This window comes from Patiria miniata, unplaced genomic scaffold (assembly GCF_015706575.1).
Source record: "Patiria miniata isolate m_02_andy unplaced genomic scaffold, ASM1570657v1 HiC_scaffold_23, whole genome shotgun sequence".
NCBI classification, from domain to species: Eukaryota; Metazoa; Echinodermata; class Asteroidea; order Valvatida; family Asterinidae; genus Patiria; species Patiria miniata.
The window spans coordinates 9093267-9112208 of NW_024037062.1; the positions used below are offsets into that span (position 1 = coordinate 9093267).

The window sequence follows — 18942 nt, forward strand, 5'->3', positions numbered from 1 at the left end:
CCCCCTTCAATGGAGAAACCATTGTACATGCTATTGTACAAAGCAACTGCCCCGTGACTGGTTATCGGAACAATAGCTAGCACAATGCTTTCGCCATTGATGGGGGCCTTCGTGATAGAATTGACGGCGTGCCGGGATTGGTCTGTATCAGATTCGAACCAGCCAACCGACTCCGGCAAGCTCGGTGGTGGAGTGGTAAGACGTCTGCCCTACTAAGCTGGAGGTCATGGGTTCGAGTGCGACCCAAGTGAATGTTTATTTTTGCAAGCCTCCGGACGGCAACGAGCATACAGTGTTTTATACAATTATGTTGGCGAAGGGCATAAAAAGGCAGACTGACACATGATAATGACTTACTTTTATATTTCGTCAGTGACGTCTCTTTGGTTTTCTTGCTCGGTTCTGTCTCGCTCGCCGCCGGCGACTCATGTCTTCTCAGTCTCTTTGGCTCGGGCTCTCTCGTGAGCGGATCGGTGTTGATGGACTCCAACACGGGTATCCGCCGTCGACGCTTTCCGCCGTACTTCCGCCTCAGGTACACCTGTCGATAAAAACAAGACAATGCCAACCTAGTAAAGCTTGTCTAGGCGCACACCAAATTGTATCCGATTGATCCAGCACGGCTATTCACTGGAAGTCATTTCATGCATCTGGTCTACACGATGGGCTGGATTGAGCCCATTCATTGGAGTTATGGGTAATCCTACAATAGCACTGCCCGGCTCACAACTGATCAGTCAGTCAGTCAGTGAGTCAATCAGTCAGTGGGATAAATGTAGGGTCCAAAGTGTGACATTTTTCCTGTCCCTGTTACCTTGGTACTTTTTAATTTGCCATTCAAGTATCATCAAGAGTGACTTCAAGCAATGTATTATTTGTTGGGTAGGTAGTTTGCTTTTTATAATCACTCTTGGAGGACGACTGCATTAAGGAGTGCATCAGAGTTATAAACTCATAGATGTCAGTTGTAACGGGGACAGGAAACAAAGTGGACCCATATTTACAGATTGACCATATGGCACCACACTGCATAGATTAGTAGAAACGCGGGAAATGATTTTAAAGCAATTTACCACACTCTAGAGAAACTATTAGGAAGGTTTTAAGTTAATAGCTACAGCTCTTAAGAGAGTTAGTGGTTGCAATCAGATGAAATGGAAGTGACCACATGCGCAGCATGAAAACAATAGACCAATCTAGCCCCGCCCACTGGGACATTGCAACCAACACGGACATAAGTCAGGCTGTGATTGGTCAAAAATAATGAGGGGGCGGGACTTAGTGGATCAGCGTATTAAGCAGTGATCACAATGAAGGCAAGCAACATGTATTAGTAATTAACTAGCTTGAAAGTTTTGAATGTTCAGATGCAGTGAAGTGGTGTACGATTGTTACAAGTTTGAAGTTCAGCTTTTTTTTCATGCAAATAAGAGACAGTCTAGTTTGTTGTCTTTTCTCCACTATCAAGATTATTGTTTTTGTAACTGCATTTCGTCTTCTTTTAAATGTTGACGTCTCTGGTAATCAGACAACACTGTGACAGGTGGACAATTTTTTTTCTAAAGAACAGAAAGTGACGAGTGAAAAATAAAATGCTTATCTCTATCAAGATTGAAAAGACCCGAAAGGACCAAAAGCGGGTCAAACATATTTTTTTTTATATCTCCGTAAGCCTTTCTGAAGTACGGCATTCACATTACGACAGTGCTAATTGAAGCGGGTAAATTGGAGTAAATACAAAAGAGTTTGCCCACTTGAAATAGCGCCATTGTATTGTGTTCGCCGTACTTCAAAAAGCCTAATGTTCCAGAGTGTGATTTCTAAAAAAAAAAAAAAAAAAGGGGGAAAAAACTAAAAGTTTGAAGAAAAAAAGTTGTTGACCATGACTTGCTACAGAGATTGGTGTGAATTCTCCAGCCCCAAAGAAATTTGACGAAAAAGGTGTGATTTCTCTCCCCCCAAAAAGAAGAAAAAATCTAAAAATAAACTAGAAGTTTGACGGAAAACAGTTGCTGACCATGAATTGTTACAGGGATACGTGTGCCTTCTCAAAACAAAAACAAATAAGAGGACAAAACTAAAAACTAACCTAGAAGTTTGACAAAAAAAGGTTGCTGACAATGAATTGGTGTGATTTCTCAACAACAACAACAACAAGGAAAAGTGAAGAAAAAAAACCTAGAAATTTGACGAAAATGGTTTGCTGACCATGAATTGCTACAGGGGTTGGTGTGATTTCCCCCCCCCCCCCCCAAAAAAAAAGAAGAAAAAAAACCCCAAAACTAGAAGTTTGACAAAAAAATTGCTGACTATAAATTGCTACAGGGGTAGGGTTCTACATGTAGCTCTATCCGTGAAGGAGGCTTTTTTTTGGCCAGTGTCTGCATTACCTTTTCCTTGGTAAGCTCGGGCGGTGGTATATCGCAACTGTCGGCTAAACTCTCAGCGGTTGTCCGTTCCCTTGTTAGAGGCTGCCAAGTGAGTGAGTAGGCGTGTGAGAAGCATTAGGAAGTGAAGTTAAACAATAGGGATGTTAAAAAAAATGTGCTTGAAATGGACGCCTGAAAAGCTGACGGGTATAGTGGTGTTCCCTAACGTGGCGCCCTTCAACATTTGCCCCGACTGTCCTCATGTAATGTTGCCAAACTCTTTGTTGACAAACTCTAAATTCATTCAGTTAAATACTGATACTTTTACCTTAATAATGCTCGCTGTTGAACCTTTGCGAACAATTTCAGTGTCTTCTTGAAATTTAATCCGAAATTCAAAAACGGTGGCACCCGGAAATTGGGCACAAAATTGGCTGAGTGTTCCCTATTAAACGTGGCACACTTGAATAAACCTCGGAAAATCCCAAGTTAACACTTCAGAATTTCTTCAAAGTTGATAAATTCTGATAGACCATTATTGTCTTTACTACATAGGCCTACCCAAGTAGAAGTTTGTCAGAAAATTGTTTTCTTATTTTTGACGCATTTTCAAAGGGTTCACTCTAAACTTCAAAATAAAATTGGAAAATCGCGCCAAAATAGATTTCTCTGCTAAATTTGTAACGGGTAGATATTGTAAACTCCGTCAGAAAATTACTTTCTTATTTAGTTTGTCAGAAAATTATTTTCTTATTTTTAAAGCATTTTCAAAGGGTTCACCCTGAACTTCAAAATAAAATTGGAAATTTGCACCAAAATAGATTTCTCTGCTAAATTTGTAACGGGTAGATACTGAAAACTCACGATTTATGAACAGGAATCTTTAGAACTTGATGAAATTTCACTAACTGTGAACTTTCGGGTAAAACCTTTGCTCTAGCAAGGCGCTAGAGGTGAAAAATCAAAGTGCGCCACGTTAGGGGCGGCGCCACGTTAGGGTACATCCACAATATCCAAAAATTGATAAGCTGGGACGGCGGTTAGATGTCGGAGAGATTAATCTACCTCAAGAGAGATCTGTAATTGTTTTTCCGTGAGGTTTTGACTCGTCACACGTTCAAATCGCAAAGCAGCCAAAATAGAAAACACAGCATACTTGTCTTTAGCAATCTAATTTTATTTTTGCAACGGAAGACTGGAGTGCATGAGCAAGTGGTAGGATGTTAAGAACTGCATCAAATATGAATGAGAAAAATTATTTGGACTTGGACAAAATTTTAGAAGATGTGTGATATACTTCAACGAAGCCAATATCTTGACAGAAGTCTTGCAATAGTAGAGCAAAGTCAAAATAAGTTTAAGGTACCCTTAAAGCTCGACATTTTCAATGTATTCATGCCAAACAATTAAACATTTAAATGTTTATGGTTGCGTTTCCGACGCTTAATCATGGAAGGAGCATGGTAATGAACCAATGAGCCATTTGGTACAACAATTATCACCGATACATTTCAATTCAACAAAATCCTGCCTTTTTTTATGAAAAACTTGGACAATATGAAACATCACGAGGTAGGAAGGCAAACAGTACAGGGTAATTCCAGCGATATAACAGGAAGTGTAATGCCCGATACTTTGTAACAAACTCACCTTTGGTTTAGTGAGAGTGACACCCTCATCGCTGTCGGAGAGCACGTCATCCTTCAGGCCTCTCCTCCTTCGATGGGCTTTAAGAAGCGTCTTCGACCGCGACTTCCGATACACCTTCAGTTTGGTCTTCCCCGGCGACGCATCTTTGGACGTCGAGAGGGGCTTTTCGGAATCGGTCGTCTTCGACTTGGACTTGGCCGACTTCCCCTTTGACTTGACCTTGTGGAACTTGACCTTCGTGGATTTCTTCTTCGGCGATTTCTCAGTTCCCGTCGAGGACTTGCCGGGAGTTTCTTGATTCTTTTTGTACTTCTTCGAGGAGCTGATTCTCCCCGATGACTTCAAGGACTTGTCGGACGAGGTGGACGTCGACTTCTTGCGCTTCGCCACCTTCAACTTCGACGTCTTCTTGAATTTGGTTTTGAACGAGGGGGGCGTCTTGGGAGGGGGCGACTTCGGGGGCAGGGCCAAGGTGGATTTCAAGTGGGAGGGGTCGGACGTCTTGAGCGCGGCTACGTTCAGGCTGCCCTTGAGCGGGGACTTGAGGCTTGGCGATGGGGTCTGCATCAAGGCTTTCTTGGGCGATAGTTTTGGGGAGAAATCTAGACGTCGTCTCTCTTCGTCAATGTCGTTGACGAGGGCTCCCATCATCGCAACCTAGTCAAAATAAATGAAAGCTACATCAGTATTTTTTTCTCAGCTGCCAAAACAGAACCTCCAAATCTCAATTTTATACTGCGACATTAAATTCACAACACTGCACAAGTCAACACAGTCAAATTAAATTCCACGACTTTTCCATGTCTTTTCCAGGACAAAAGTGTGTTGAACTTTATACAACTATGCTGAATTTAACCAGGTCCCACGGAAATCTGGAAATGAAATTCCATGACTTTTCCACGCCTTTTCCAGGACAAAAGTGTGTTGAACTTTATACAACTATGCTGAATTAAACCAGGTCGCACGGAAATCTGGAAATTTAATTCCATGACTTTTCCATGTCTTTTCCAGGACAAAAGTGTGTTGAACTTTATACAACTATGCTGAAATTTAACCAGGTCCCACGGAAATCTGGAAATGAAATTCCATGACTTTTCCACGCCTTTTCCAGGACAAAAGTGTGTTGAACTTTATACAACTATGCTGAATTTAACCAGGTCCCACGGAAATGTGGAAAATAAAATTCCATGACTTTTCCATGCCTTTACCAGGACAAAAGTGTATTGAACTTTATACAACCATGCTGAATTTAACCAGGTCCCACGGAAATCTGGAAATGAAATTCCATGACTTTTCCATGCCTTTTCCAGGACAAAAGTGTGTTGAACCTTATACAACTATGCTGAATTTAACCAGGTCCCACGGAAATCTGGAAATTAAATTCCATGACTTTTCCATGCCTTTTCCAGGACAAAAGTTTGTTGAACTTTATACAACTATGCTGAATTTAACCAGGTCCCACGGAAATCTTGAAATTTAATTCCATGACTTTTCCATGCCTTTTCCAGGACAAAAGTGTGTTGAACTGTATACCACTCTGCTGAATTTAACCAGGTCCCACGGAAATCTGGAAATTTAATTCCATTACTTTTCCATGTCTTTTCCAGGACAAAAGTGTGTTGAACTTTATACAACTATGCTGAATTTAACCAGGTCCCACGGAAATCTGGAAATGAAATTCCGTGACTTTTTCCATGTCTTTTCCAGGACAAAATTAGGGCTTTCCATGACCGATTCCTGAGCTGTTTTGCCATCTTAGGAGCCTATTTACAATACACTGGCCAGTCATCACACTGAGGCAAGGGACACCACTCCCTTTCAGCCTTCCAGTTTGACACAAGACCACTGAGCACCCCAAAAGCATCACAATGGTGCACTGAACATGCAACAAGTATAGAGCATACATGCATAAAGAGGAAGTATAGTAAACTGGAATGCAAACTGGAAGACTGCCATATCCAAATACTACGCATCATCACGTATGGGTTGTGCAGGATTCCATGACTTTTCTACGATTTCTTATAAAATAACAATATTCCATGACTTCTCATAAAATAACAAAATTCCATCACTTTTTCATTAATTTCCATGATATTTTATAAAATTCCATGATTTTCCGGGATTTTTAAATGACTGTGGGATCCCTGCTAGGTTTTGATTGACCTATCGCGGTTTGAGAGTTAGCCAGGCCCTTTAGACAACCCTATGGAGTTTTTGTACACTTAGTTTTACTTGTCTCAAGATTTTGCGCGTTCCGCGTCCATTTGTATATCATGTAATTGGACAATATTTCACAAGCTGCGTCGATGCGATTCTAACGTGATTCTACTGCGACAGGTCAATTACTCCAGAACACGGAATGAAATGTTTTGCGATTGTTACCTCTCGTTTGACCTCCTTCTCTTCCTCCATGATGGCCATACCGCTGACCACCAACGGCGTCCACCTCAGGCAGTCCTCGTCCAGCTCGATCCGACAACTCCTCGCCACCTTGGCCTTGTGATCGTTGATGACTTTGTGGCGTAACTTCAACACGACCCTGATTGGTGAAACAAGAAGTTGAAAATCCAGATTGTTAAAAAAATTCGGTTTGAATTCCACTATTCGGTTCGGATTTTGGTAACCGGATAATCGTAACGTTAAAAAAAATCAAACCGACCCTGATTGGTGGAACAAGGGGTTAAAAAATCCAAATGTTTAAAAAAATTCGGTTTGAATTCCACTATTCGGTTCGGATATCGGTAACCGGATAATCGTAACCTTAAAAAAATTAAGCTTCCCTTTTTTGTGACACAAGCTAAAGAAAATAACTGGAATATCCCCCAATTTGCTCCATGGTCTCTGATTGCAACTGCATTCACTTGCTAGTGGTCTTGTTTTGGTTCGCGAATAGCCTGCCCATTCAACTGATCAGAGAGTCCCCCCCCCCCCCCCTCCCCCCACTTTTGTTACTGTACAGCTCGATGCTGCCATTTTGGACACAAAGCAGCTAAAATCAATCACATTAACCATCTCTGCCCTCACAGGTACCCATTTACTCCTGGGTGGGGAGAAGCAATGAGTGACAACGTGCCTTGCCCAAGGGCACACGCACCGCAACCCCAGGCTGGACTCGAACCCACAACCTGCAGAATTACCCACAAATCTTGAGTTTTGAGGCCTTGATAGTGGAACTAGGCTGTCTTATATTTAGGTTCTTACCTGTCGTCCTTCTTGCCTATCATCCTGAGTGACTGCAGGGTGGACGCGATGTCGTGCGGACACATACCAGTAGCTCGGCTGATACCTGTGGTGTCAAGTAATTATAAAGAGATCAGGGCCCAATTTCATAGCGCTGCTTAACAGTAAGCAGAAAAGTTGTGCTTACTATAGCAGAAAATCATGCTGCTACTTAAGCACTATTTCATGCTAACGGTTGCGTGCCCATGGAGATTTCTATTGTTACGTCACTGATTTAAGCAAAGTTTTCTTCTAGGGTTAAACGTGCTTTTGCTGTGCTTACTGCTGAAACAGATGGAGGCTTGGTAAGCACAAAGTCAGCTGTTAAGCAGCGCTATGAAATTGGGCCCAGCCCAATCTGTGCCAAATTTTAAGACGCTGCTAACCACAGAATCCTGCGCTTACTATCACCGTTTTGTGCTAACCACGCTAGCATAAAAATTCTGTGCTAACCATGCAAGCACAGAATCCTTTGTATGGGGTGTACGCATGTACAGAAGCCAAAATTCTTGGCTAACATGTGAAATATGCTTACCGTAAAGCACAGGATTTTATGCTATAGTAAGCAGGAATTGTTCGCTTACGAACTGCTTAAGAGCTGCTTAAGCACAAAATTTGCTTAAGCACGAAAAAACATTGCTTAGTAAAATTAGGTTACCGGCCAAAACTCCATGTGATGTACATTGCTTGTGACTGGTATTCAGCTGTTGTTTACTTAGCATAACAATCGCATGGAGTTTGGGCCGGTAACCTGATTTTATTAAGCAAAATGTTTTTGTGCTTAAGCAAATTTTGTGCTTAAGCAGCTCTATGAAATTAGCCCCTGGTCTCTCTACCCTCACAGGTATCCATTTATACTCACGGAGTGCAAATTGTAGTTAAGTGTCTTGCCCAAGGACATAAATGCCATGCTCTCCATCAGGGTTCGAACCCGTGTACCACGGCACATGAGTCAAACACCGTGCTTACCGTAAGCACAGGATTTTCTGCTATAGTAAGCAGGAATTGTTCGCTTGCAGTACACAAAGCCATGAAATCGGGCCCTGGTCTGTACCCTCAAAGGAGACCATTAAGACTCCCGATGTTCAAATTGGAGTAAAGTGTCTTGCCTAAGAACACAAGCACCGTGCTCCCCATCAGAGTTCAAACCCAAACACCGTGACCATTGGACCGAGACGCCCAACGGTAGACTTACTCTTGATGGTGATTCTTCGGTTCTCCCCGTTCCGGCCCAGGAATTCCAGTATGACGCTGCGCCAGTAGGAGTTGTAACTGACCCTCCCCAGGTCCGACAGAGGTTTCTCCGGGGTGCCTGGTTGGCCCTCTTGTCTGGATAACAGGTAGCCTAAACAGACAGCAAAGCAGGAAAAATAACAGTTAAAGTTGTGTCCATCTACCAAGAAACCAAATTTCTTTTCTAAATTGCTAATTTGTTTAGCAATACAAATGTTATTCACTTTTGGAAAGAAACATCCCCCCCCCCCAAAAGCCCACTTTTATTGAATTATTACTTTATAAATTCCAGCATTAGGAAAGGCAGGGTACACGTAATGTCCGTGACAGAGCCAATTGACCGTGATACCTAATTAATGGTTCAGAGAAATGATCCAAAACTCCTAGTCTTTCAGCTCCTTGACATTCCTAGATGATGGATGTGGAAGGTTTAGAAAAAAACATGTTCGGGTTTATTCACTGAGCTCTTAAAAGCTCCGTTACAGACATTACATAACGCTGGCATTGCCCATGTTCGGTCACGCTTCACTGCTCTCCGCAGCGCTCTTTCTGTGTGCTGACCTGCCGGGTTTTAAAGGGTTTTACATATTGCTCTGAATTCTGACTTCCCGCTAGGAAGGTTAAAGGGAATGTACATCATTGGCTTTTGCTGTAATTTTCAGAAATGAACGATTTGAGGGGATAGTATAACAGATCAAATATTGTTGCACTGCCATGTTTGAGGTTTTGTGTTCAAAAATGCTGGAAAAACCAAGAAAAACACAAATATTAAAGTAGTCTGGTTCCCTGACTCTACTTAAGGATAAAATGGATCAAATTTATAGATGCCGTCAGAAAATTGTAAGGTAAGAGAACCAGTCTAGCTGGCCTGCACCCGTCCATGAACATGTAACCAATAGCAAACAAAATTTGGACTGATAAAATGGTAAATTTGGAGCAGTAGTTGGAAAATAGTTAGGTTTTTCCAACAGTGGTCGGCCGACCACCGTTGGAAATGTATACAAAAATACCATTTTCTTGAAACTGACTTCACACCAGGTGCCATAATTTTACAAGACGCTTGAGACTGTCATTTACCAACATCCTAGTAAGGTATTTCGTAAAAACTTGGTAGTTTTATTTTTCGATGTTTGCAATTGTTGTATTTTCCCTTTAAAAGCTCTGTTACGGACATTACATAACGCTGGCATTGCCCATATGTGGTCACGCTTCACTGCTCTCCGCAGTGCTCTTTCTGTGTGCAGTGACTCCCTGTGTGACACACTAACTTCCTATCCCTTTACCTGAAGCTGACCTGCAGGGTTTTAAAGGGTTTTACATATTGCTCTGAATTCTGACTTCCCGCTAGGAAGGCTAAGAGCCTTGCACAAGACGCAAGGAAGTCGTGTTTCTGTGACATGGATCTTAGAAGGTGAACGAACCCATGTCACATCTTACTGGATAATGTCACATTGTTCTTCAATACAAAAACTAGTCTCAAAGGGACATAATGTTCTGATCTTCACAGGGAACAGGGCTATTACAGTTGACGGACAGGGCTCGCGTTTCTAGTTTTTTCAGTCTACTTGACAATGAGGCTTGGACAATGTAGCTCACAAAATTTGACAAGGCCGGAAGTGTTTGTCTGTTTGAACAGTTCCTTGATGAAAAACATGCCTGGTTTAAAGATGTTTACATGAACAAGCTTCATGTCGAGTAATGTTCAATGATATTCTTGTTCATTGCTATATATCGAATATGGGAACAAAATATTACAATAAAGTATTTTTGTTTGGAGGAAGGTTTGTTTTTGCAAAGGTTAAAATTACAACAAATCTGAATACATTCAGGGACGGATCTTGCTTTCAGAAAATTGGTGGGGGGGGGGGGGGCAGGCAGTGTGAGTGAATGCGCGTATGCCCCCTCCCCCGAAAATATTGAAATCTACGATGCTTTCTCATGCATCCTAAGGCAATTTGGGAATACATTTAGGAACTTTAACATTTACTAGTCTCATAACATTAGTCAGCAGCTGACGGAAGGGGGGGAAGGGGTTGAAATCCTGAGGTCTTAACAAATCCTGACCACAAACCTGAAATCTAGACAAATGCCGACCACAAATCCAGACAAAAAGTTCATGAAATCAGGAAAAACAAATGCCGACCACAAATCCAGACAAAAAGTTCCTGAAATCAGGAAAAAAAATCCTAACTTGAGGAAAAATCAAAACAACTCTCAGTTCTGTAAAAGTAATAAGTAGTGTGAAAAGCGCTTCACCACTCACCAAGTTTGTTTGTTTTGTTTAATTTGGTTTTTTTTATGTTTATTTGTTTGTTTTGTTTATTTATTTTTCTTTTCTCGAAACCATGATGGATTGGCGGTGTGGAATGTATTACTCACTGAAATCTATCAGGAATCGGCCGTATCCTTTCCGTTGGTACATGGGCAACGTCATGATGCAGGAGACGTTGTATCTCTGCTGGCAGTGCTTTTCCTGAAAGGGGTGGGGGGAAGGAAGAGAAACAAGATATAATCTTTAAAGAGCTTTTTTCTAAATAAAAATGTTGAAAACTCAACAGTTCCAAAGCAGTTTTTCTGTCATCAAAAACTTGACTTAAAGGTACAGTCCATACTTGTAATTTGTACATTGTGTTCGTTTGAAGCAAAAAAAAAATGCTCAAAATCTAAAGAAGGGTGCTGAAAGCTAAAACAATGCAATTTCATCTCAGCTTCAGCTGTTTATTTTAAAAACAACCAGCATTCTAGGATCTCGATTTCAAATAAAAAGTTGCTGAATCAAGTTTTGAATTGGGCCTGAATTCAGCATCCGAGACACGTTCTCACTGAGCCGATTGCAGCTTGAAGTGATGTCGCGCATCTGACGAATTATAGCAACCGTGATGTAGGTAGCCAGTCTAATTCACAAGTGACAGTCAGTCAGTGAGATAGGTAACCAGTCTAATTCACAAGCAACAGTCAGTCAGTGAGATAGGTAACCAGTCTAATTCACAAGCGACAGTCAGTCAGTGAGATAGGCAACCAGTCTAATTCACAAGTGACAGTCAGTCAGTGAGATAGGTAACCAGTCTAATTCACAAGTGACAGTCAGTCATCGAGATACAGGTAACCAGTCTAATAGGCCTGAGACATAATGATGTCACGCTTTGTTTACATGTGCGCTTTCCTATGTAGTAGACGGTCCCCACTTTATCTGGCGTCCCGACTTCGCTCCTATAGGAAAGCGCATATGTAAACAAAGCCATTACGTCATTACGTCTCACAGTCAGTCAGTCAGTCGGGCACGCAGAGGATACTAGACCGGCCCTCTGGGACCAGCACTAAACACTTCCTTACTTTGGAAAAGTAGCCAACTATGTGACATCCTTTGGCGTCATTTTTGGTCAGGACGTAGAAGAGAAATGGTTCCACGTCGTAGTACAGGGTCTTGTGGTCCAGAAACAACTTGGCCAGGAGGCAGAGATTCTGACAGTAGATCTTACTGACGTTGCCGTCCACCTCAAAGACGGACAGGTCGTTGTGGCGGTAGATCTCGTTGGCCGGAGGGTGAAACCACCCACATTTGGTCTAGGAAGAAGAGCAAAATATAGGAAATATTAGTACGCTTGAAAATATAACATGGTCTGAGGTGGATAGTATACAAATAAAACAGGGTTTTGAGGGTTGATAGTTAATATTATATAACCGACGTACAGATCCTTGTCATTTGATTGGTGGAACTCACATCACGTGACATTCGTTATTGCTCCCATTCACGCCGCGACTCAAAAAGTACTATCCGCCCATGGGGAATGGGAAATGCTATTGAACAGTTAGGATTATTCTTGTTCCATTACGCGGTATTTGTGTGCAAATGCATGCTGGTGTGCGCGTTCAGGTGTGCACGTTCAGCGTTGCACGTAGCGCATATTGTTCGAAAGAGCCAGCGCTACAGCGTTGCGTTCAAACATTTTCGTATTTGATTTCCTATACCACATACGAATTCACCGAAATTTTGTTGAGTTACGGATCAGTTTTTTCAGCTAAATGTTGCCGCACCTGTGCCGCCATCTTCTCATGTAGCTAGTTAGGAAGATGTTCGCATATGTGCACTACCCCGTGCAATAGTTCCACGATTGATCCGTAATAATGCATGCCTTTGTAGAATATCGCTGCGTAAGTTTGATTTTCACTGTATTCTATCAAGAGTATTTCTCCAACTTTACTTACCAGGTGTCGGATAAGAATACTTCTGCTCTTCATGTACTTTAGACAAAACTCGCACAAGAAAAGCTTTGGTAACCTGAAAACATTAAAAAAAAAAAAATTTACTTTAGGTAATATGGGACAGAAGTTAACAAATTCAAAATTTTCTGGAAAAAAACACAACTTGTTTAAAATGAAAAGTGATATGTACAATTTGTAGTTAAACCAAAGGTTCTTTACCACTCATCGCAGAGCAGTTTTCTTGATACAGTATGGGGTTCCACGTAAACTGCGTTTCAACAAATATCAAAGTGCTTTTACATCATTATTACCCCTGCTCACTGGGCCAATAAAACATTCCTTAGACCATCTCAGCTCCCTGGGGAGTGTACAGTTTGAAGCAGTGATTTTTGTCAGGCGCAAACGGTTTAAATGCAACACAACAACCATCTCTGCCCTCACAGGTACCCATTTACTCCTGGGTGGGGAGAAGCAATGAGTGACAAAGTGCCTTGCCCAAGGGCACAAGCGCCACAACCCCGGGCTGGACTCGAACCCACAACCTGCAGAATTAACCACAGATTTTGAGTTAGAATATTCCAGACCAGGAGGCAACAGCGCCCCACTTGTGTTTTATTTCTTCACCCGACTTGTGACAGATTCAACAAGAACCCTGTAGCAAAACTTGGCTGGTACCTGGCATATTCCTGAGGGTAAGGTGATGAGTACCATGTCTGTAGGTGATACCGGCCAAACTCGATGCAGCTCGGTGACCGCGTTTGGTGATCAATCTGCTGGGGTTCCGTGCTGCATGTCTACTCCGGGGGAAAAAAAGATAGGAAGAAAAGATTGCAAGCCGAGTTGTTTTTTTTTAAATGTCACAGGAAAAGAGGTTACTATGCCTGAAAGTGCATGCAATTATCGCATTTTTATTTCTCCGTTCAATGTGCAAAGTCATAACTGATTACTTAAAGTGAGGTATTGTAAAAATACAACTTGGTTTGAGGGGAAGCAGTGGGAAATTACCCGGTCCCGAAGCGTTGACTGATTTGACTACCTCCTGAAGCGAAGTGGACGGAGGCAGTCAAAAGCAACCAACACTGAGGGACTTGTTAAAACTTGTGTTGGACTTGTGATGGACTTGTGATGGGCTTGTGGGGACTTTTGAGGACTTGTGATGGGTTTAAGGACTTAGGGACTTGTGAGGTACTTGTGAGGACTTTTTGGTGTGCGCATGGGGATTTGTGAGGACTTATAAGGATTTCTGAGGACTTGTGATGAAATTGTGAGGACTTGTGAGGAATTGTGAGGACTTTTTGGTGTGCGTATGGGGATTTGAGGACTTATGAGGATTTCTGAGGACTTGTGATGGAATTGTGAGGACATGATCAACTTATGAAGACATTTGTTGGACTTATGAGGACTTATGGTGAATTTGTGAGGACTTGTGTTGGGTTTGAAGACTTGTGACAACTTTTAATGGACTTGTGAGGTATGTGGACATGTGAGGACTAACAATGGATTTGTGAAGACTTGTGATGGACTTCTGAGGACTAACAATGGATTTGTGAAGACTTGTGATGGACTTGTGTTGGACAAGTGAGGATTTTCAATGGACTTGTGAGGATTTTCGATGACTTGTGAGGATTTTCGATGACTTGTGAGGACTTGTGATGGACTTGTGAGGACCTGTGATGGACTTGTGAGGACTTGTGATGGACTTGTGATGGACTTGTGAGGACTTGTGATGGACTTCTGAGGACTTGTGTGGACTTGTTAGAACATGTGATGGACTTGTGAGGACTTGTGATGGACTTCTGAGGACTTGTGTGGACTTGTTAGAACATGTGATGGACTTGTGAGGACTTGTGATGGACTTCTGAGGACTTGTGTGGACTTGTTAGAACATGTGATGGATTTGTGAGGACTTGTGATTGACTTTTGAAGACAGTATTCCCGATGAATGAATTTGCAGAAAACCAGTCACAAGCAATGTACATTGCATGACAAATTGGCTGGTAACCTTTTCTTGCCGAGCAAATCATTTTGAAAGTTTAAATAAAATGAGCATATCCAAAACACTGCAAGCAATATGGGTCATTCTATAAATTTGGGGTCCACTTTTTTTCCTGTCCCTTACATCTTTGATTTTGCAATTCTGATGCACTGTTCAATGCAGTCGTCCTCCAAGAGTGATTACGAATAGCAAACTACCAACCCAACAAACAGAACATCATTTGAAGTCATTCTTGATGCTACTTGAATGGTAAACTCTGGTACCGAGGTAACAGGGACAGGAAAACTCTCACACTTTGGACCCTAAGTTTATAGCATGACTCATATGTCAAAGTAAACTAGCACTACAAGCACAAACAAGCCACAAGCACACAGCAAAAATAAAATGACAAACATGCAAGCCAGCCTTTAAACAGACCCTCAGAGAATTAGAGTAACAGATAGGAAGAGTTGTGCCGCAGTGGTAGTTGGGCGTGATCGGTGGATCTGCGCTATTGGTCGATCGCGCTGTACTATCGGTCAATCGTGCTTCACTATCAGTTGATCGCGCTACGCTATCAGTCAATCAGGCTGTCGTTGCTCCATCACCTTTCTAATTCCTGGCTCTGGAGGATTGTTTTGCGTGGGAAGTAAAGACTGAGATATCCTACGGCATCGACCGATTGCGCAAATGCATTTCTGCGCGACCGAGCGATAGCGCAAATCCACTCATCGCGACTAACAAGGGCACACCATGTTTGAAGTACAGAAAGACAGAAACACTTAGATTTGTGGTATTTAGAATTGTTCTTAGTGTAAAATAATAATGACAATTTTAGCAGCTACAGATATTCTAGTGAGCGTCCAGCACAAAAACAGTTGGAAGTCGCATAGTCATATTTTGAGATACCGGTACAGCCTACAATACAGTCTATAATATATGTACCTGTATACAGAATATTGATGAAATTTGGGAACTGAAAATATCCATAACTCCGTCAGATTTTGTCCGATTCCCATATTCTGTACATCACGCTTATTCAATGTCCTTTCCAATGAGCCCAAAATCACAGTTTTCAAAAATTGGTTCAAGTGATTGGTTTTGCGCTGGAGGGTCACATTTACTTGTTCCAGAAAAGGCGAATAGGAAAACGTAATCAGTTTTCTTGAAATGTTCCTAATTTCTATTTCAATTACATGCTATATAACTGGATAATATAATGAAAAGATCAGCTCAAAGCTTCAATAACAGATTTATCAGGATAGTGTTATGTGATAACTCCTATCTAAAGTTCAAAGAGGTTCTTTTGCAGAGAGCAAGAATAATTTCAGGCGGAATAATTTCACCATGTTCACAGGGTATTTAATACCAGTCCTATCTTCACTTTGAGCAATGTTCATCAAGGTTCGACATTAAATCAGACACTACATTTTTTGGAAATCGCAACTGACCCTACTCGGCTTTACAACATCACAGGATATCCCTGGTTCTGTTGGAGACACCAGAGTCGCGTAAAAAATTGGGGATCAGGTTGGCGTAGCGTTACCTTCCCTCGCCTTCCACCGCTGTGACCCGGGTTCGAATCCCGCCTGGGCCAACATGTGGAATGGGTTTTCAGTCTCTGCCTGATTCCATGGGTTTTCCCTAGAATATCATTCTAGGGTTTTCCTCCCACCACTAACAACTATAATTTCCTTCAATGTCTTCTGAGGAGTCTTATCCATCCTATTCTGGCATGTGCTGTCCGATGTTACAAAATAAATAAATAAAACCAAAAAAAATTAACTTTATATGTTTTGAAGTGGGTTGGACAAACGGAACTTCTGTTCACATGCCTCGCTAGTTTAATTTAAAGAAAACCCAAAACTTGCATGCAACGTACAACCTATGTTGACCATCTACTATCATGCATTTATAAACTCCAGCATGCCATGAGAAAACTAACTTATTAAAAAAAAAAAGGGCTTTTGATGTGAACATAAAATACCACGGTCGCACAAACATTCTTCGAGCGGCTTAGGTAATGTGATTACAGAGAACGCAAGGCTTCAACAACCCAATTCAATTGTGATGCGCTTACATTTTCTACTTCTTTGAGAAAACATTTTGAGAAAAAGGACGTTTTATGGAGATAAAATAATGCATGTGCTTTTCTGAAAGCAAAACGGGGATTCGATGAAGAGATGACCAAATTAAGCACGAGTGACTTTTGACTGCACTTTATGTTTTCATCATTAGCTTCCAAGTAGATTAAATTAACCTTCGGACTGAATGCACTTTAGATTGAAGGTGCAAGTTTGGTCTTCTGGTTGCGCATTACCATAACAAAATTTCCGAAGCCTTCAACAACTAGATCATGCACAGGAAGTCTCGAGTAAAAAGGTCAAGGAGGGTAAGGAAAGGGAGGAGGAACAGAGTAACAGACAGTGTGACAGACACAGAGACACACAGAGAGAGAGAGAGAGAGAGAGAGGGTCTGATTGAGGTAAATGGTTGACTTACACCCGATGTGGCTTGTTTGGTGTAGTCTGACATAATTACCGTCATGGCGCGCTCTTGGGCTAGCCTGAACATGTCCACGTCGTGCTCCGTGACGCCGCGGGGGAGGGCGGGCTTCTGTGGCGGGGGCGGGGACACGGCCGCTGTGGTTGACGACTCTGTGGGATGTGAGAACAGACACATTAAAAAAAAAACATTCTGATATTTAAATTGTCTGATTGCAATTGTGAAGTTATGGGCCCCATTCTTATAAGATAACCACTTTAAGGTTGTGGGACTTACAAAACTAGCTGGCGATGTGTAAAACCGACAGGACTGTTATGGATAGAGGACAAGGTTTTGATTTTTTCTTTTTTTTTAGGGATATTTTGAGTTAAAAAAACAACGAAGAAGATGGCAAAATGATTAATGAAATTAAAGATAATGTTAAACGTGATGCACCCTGAATGCACAAAACAGCGTTTAAAAGCATGGAATCAACTGGAAAAAATGCATATAAAAATCACACTCTCTACAAAAAAATGACCTTCAAATGTACCAAAATAGGGTCATTAGAATTAAGAAGAGATTGTATAAGGTTGCAGAGGTCATTTTGGCATGAATTTAACCTTCTAAGGACTCAAACGAAAGAGGGGCCAGTAACTACACAATCGCCCATCTAATATAACCTCAAGTTGAAATTGAGTGAGAAATTGGCAAGTCACAAGACAGGATTTGTTCTAACGCAAAATCTGGGATTTAGATTTAGAAGAGAAAAAAAATTGCCCGACCCAAAAATTAGTGGTCAAGGACACTTTCAGAAAAGTTCGCAGGTTTTGAAATCGTGTGAAATTGGTCATCAAGTTGGTACTTTGGGGCAAAATTAAGGATAAGCCAGCAAATGAAGCCATTAACATTAGCAGCAGGACAAAGGGATATTTTTTAAGAAACGGTGCAAGAAAAGTAGATGAACTTTGATTGAAAAGCATATAGGATCATTTGCTTTTCATGCATTGTTTCCAATAATAACACCACTCAAAATCCAAAGAAGAATCTTCAAAACCTAACCTGTTGAAGTTTCAGCTCAGTGGATATTACACTTTTCAAGAAAACAGTGAATAACCATGCACAACCGATTGATCATGAAACACGATTTCGTCTAAAACGCTCTTTGTTTCCAACAATCAGTCAATTGACTGATCGTTGGAGATCACCTACATTTCTTGATTTCTTCGAAATGACAGCAAGCCAGACAGAATAATTTCACAGCGTGTTTAGTACCAGTGCGATCTTTAATCCAAGCATTTTGATAATAAGTTGGTAGGTTACTTTTGGGATAAAATGCAAATGATCCTATATATGCCTTTAAGGCCTAGAGAAGAGAGTTAATAATATACACTAACAAGACTATTTCCGAGCGTCCACATTCAATTGTTAGTCATAGTACACCTAGATTGCTGAGATGATTATATCAGCATTGTACCAAATATCAGAAGTCAGTCATGATGAGGCTACACAATTGTAATGTTGCTTGGGAAAGGACACCTTTAAAATGGCAAGTTAAATATGTAGAAGTTATTCAATATGAATCATATCCCACTGTGGACAACCGGGTCTAAAATTAGATGAGTATTTCACTTGTGCAAGAAAGCAGAATAGCTACACACATCATTAAAGGGGCACTTTCGAGAGAGTGCACCCATTTGGGCCCGAAAATGCATTCACCACAAAACAACAGTTGGAAAGTTCGTCAAAAGTAGACTATGAACGTTCACACAACTATTCTTTGGAAATTTGCCCTTTTCGTTTTTTCCC

At 41.4% G+C, this 18942-nt stretch overlaps 1 protein-coding gene across 8 annotated transcripts in view; it reads right to left on the bottom strand.

Moving 5' to 3' along the window:
- LOC119731296 (histone acetyltransferase KAT6A-like) overlaps positions 1-18942 on the bottom strand; it is a 64023-nt gene that overhangs the window by 6699 nt on the left and 38382 nt on the right. For 5 of the 8 annotated variants that reach the window (XM_038204435.1, XM_038204434.1, XM_038204442.1 and 2 more), the window contains exons 10-20: positions 17152-17306; positions 13350-13468; positions 12678-12750; positions 11805-12035; positions 10851-10944; positions 8434-8583; positions 7221-7305; positions 6402-6558; positions 4020-4676; positions 2391-2471; positions 358-541 (exon numbers count right to left, since the gene is read on the bottom strand). In XM_038204435.1, coding sequence (XP_038060363.1) covers positions 358-541; positions 2391-2471; positions 4020-4676; positions 6402-6558; positions 7221-7305; positions 8434-8583; positions 10851-10944; positions 11805-12035; positions 12678-12750; positions 13350-13468; positions 17152-17306 — 1986 coding nt within the window. The remainder of the gene's footprint in view (positions 1-357; positions 542-2390; positions 2472-4019; positions 4677-6401; positions 6559-7220; positions 7306-8433; positions 8584-10850; positions 10945-11804; positions 12036-12677; positions 12751-13349; positions 13469-17151; positions 17307-18942) is intronic. The other 3 variants (XM_038204440.1, XM_038204443.1, XM_038204441.1) reach the window with 2 other exon arrangements.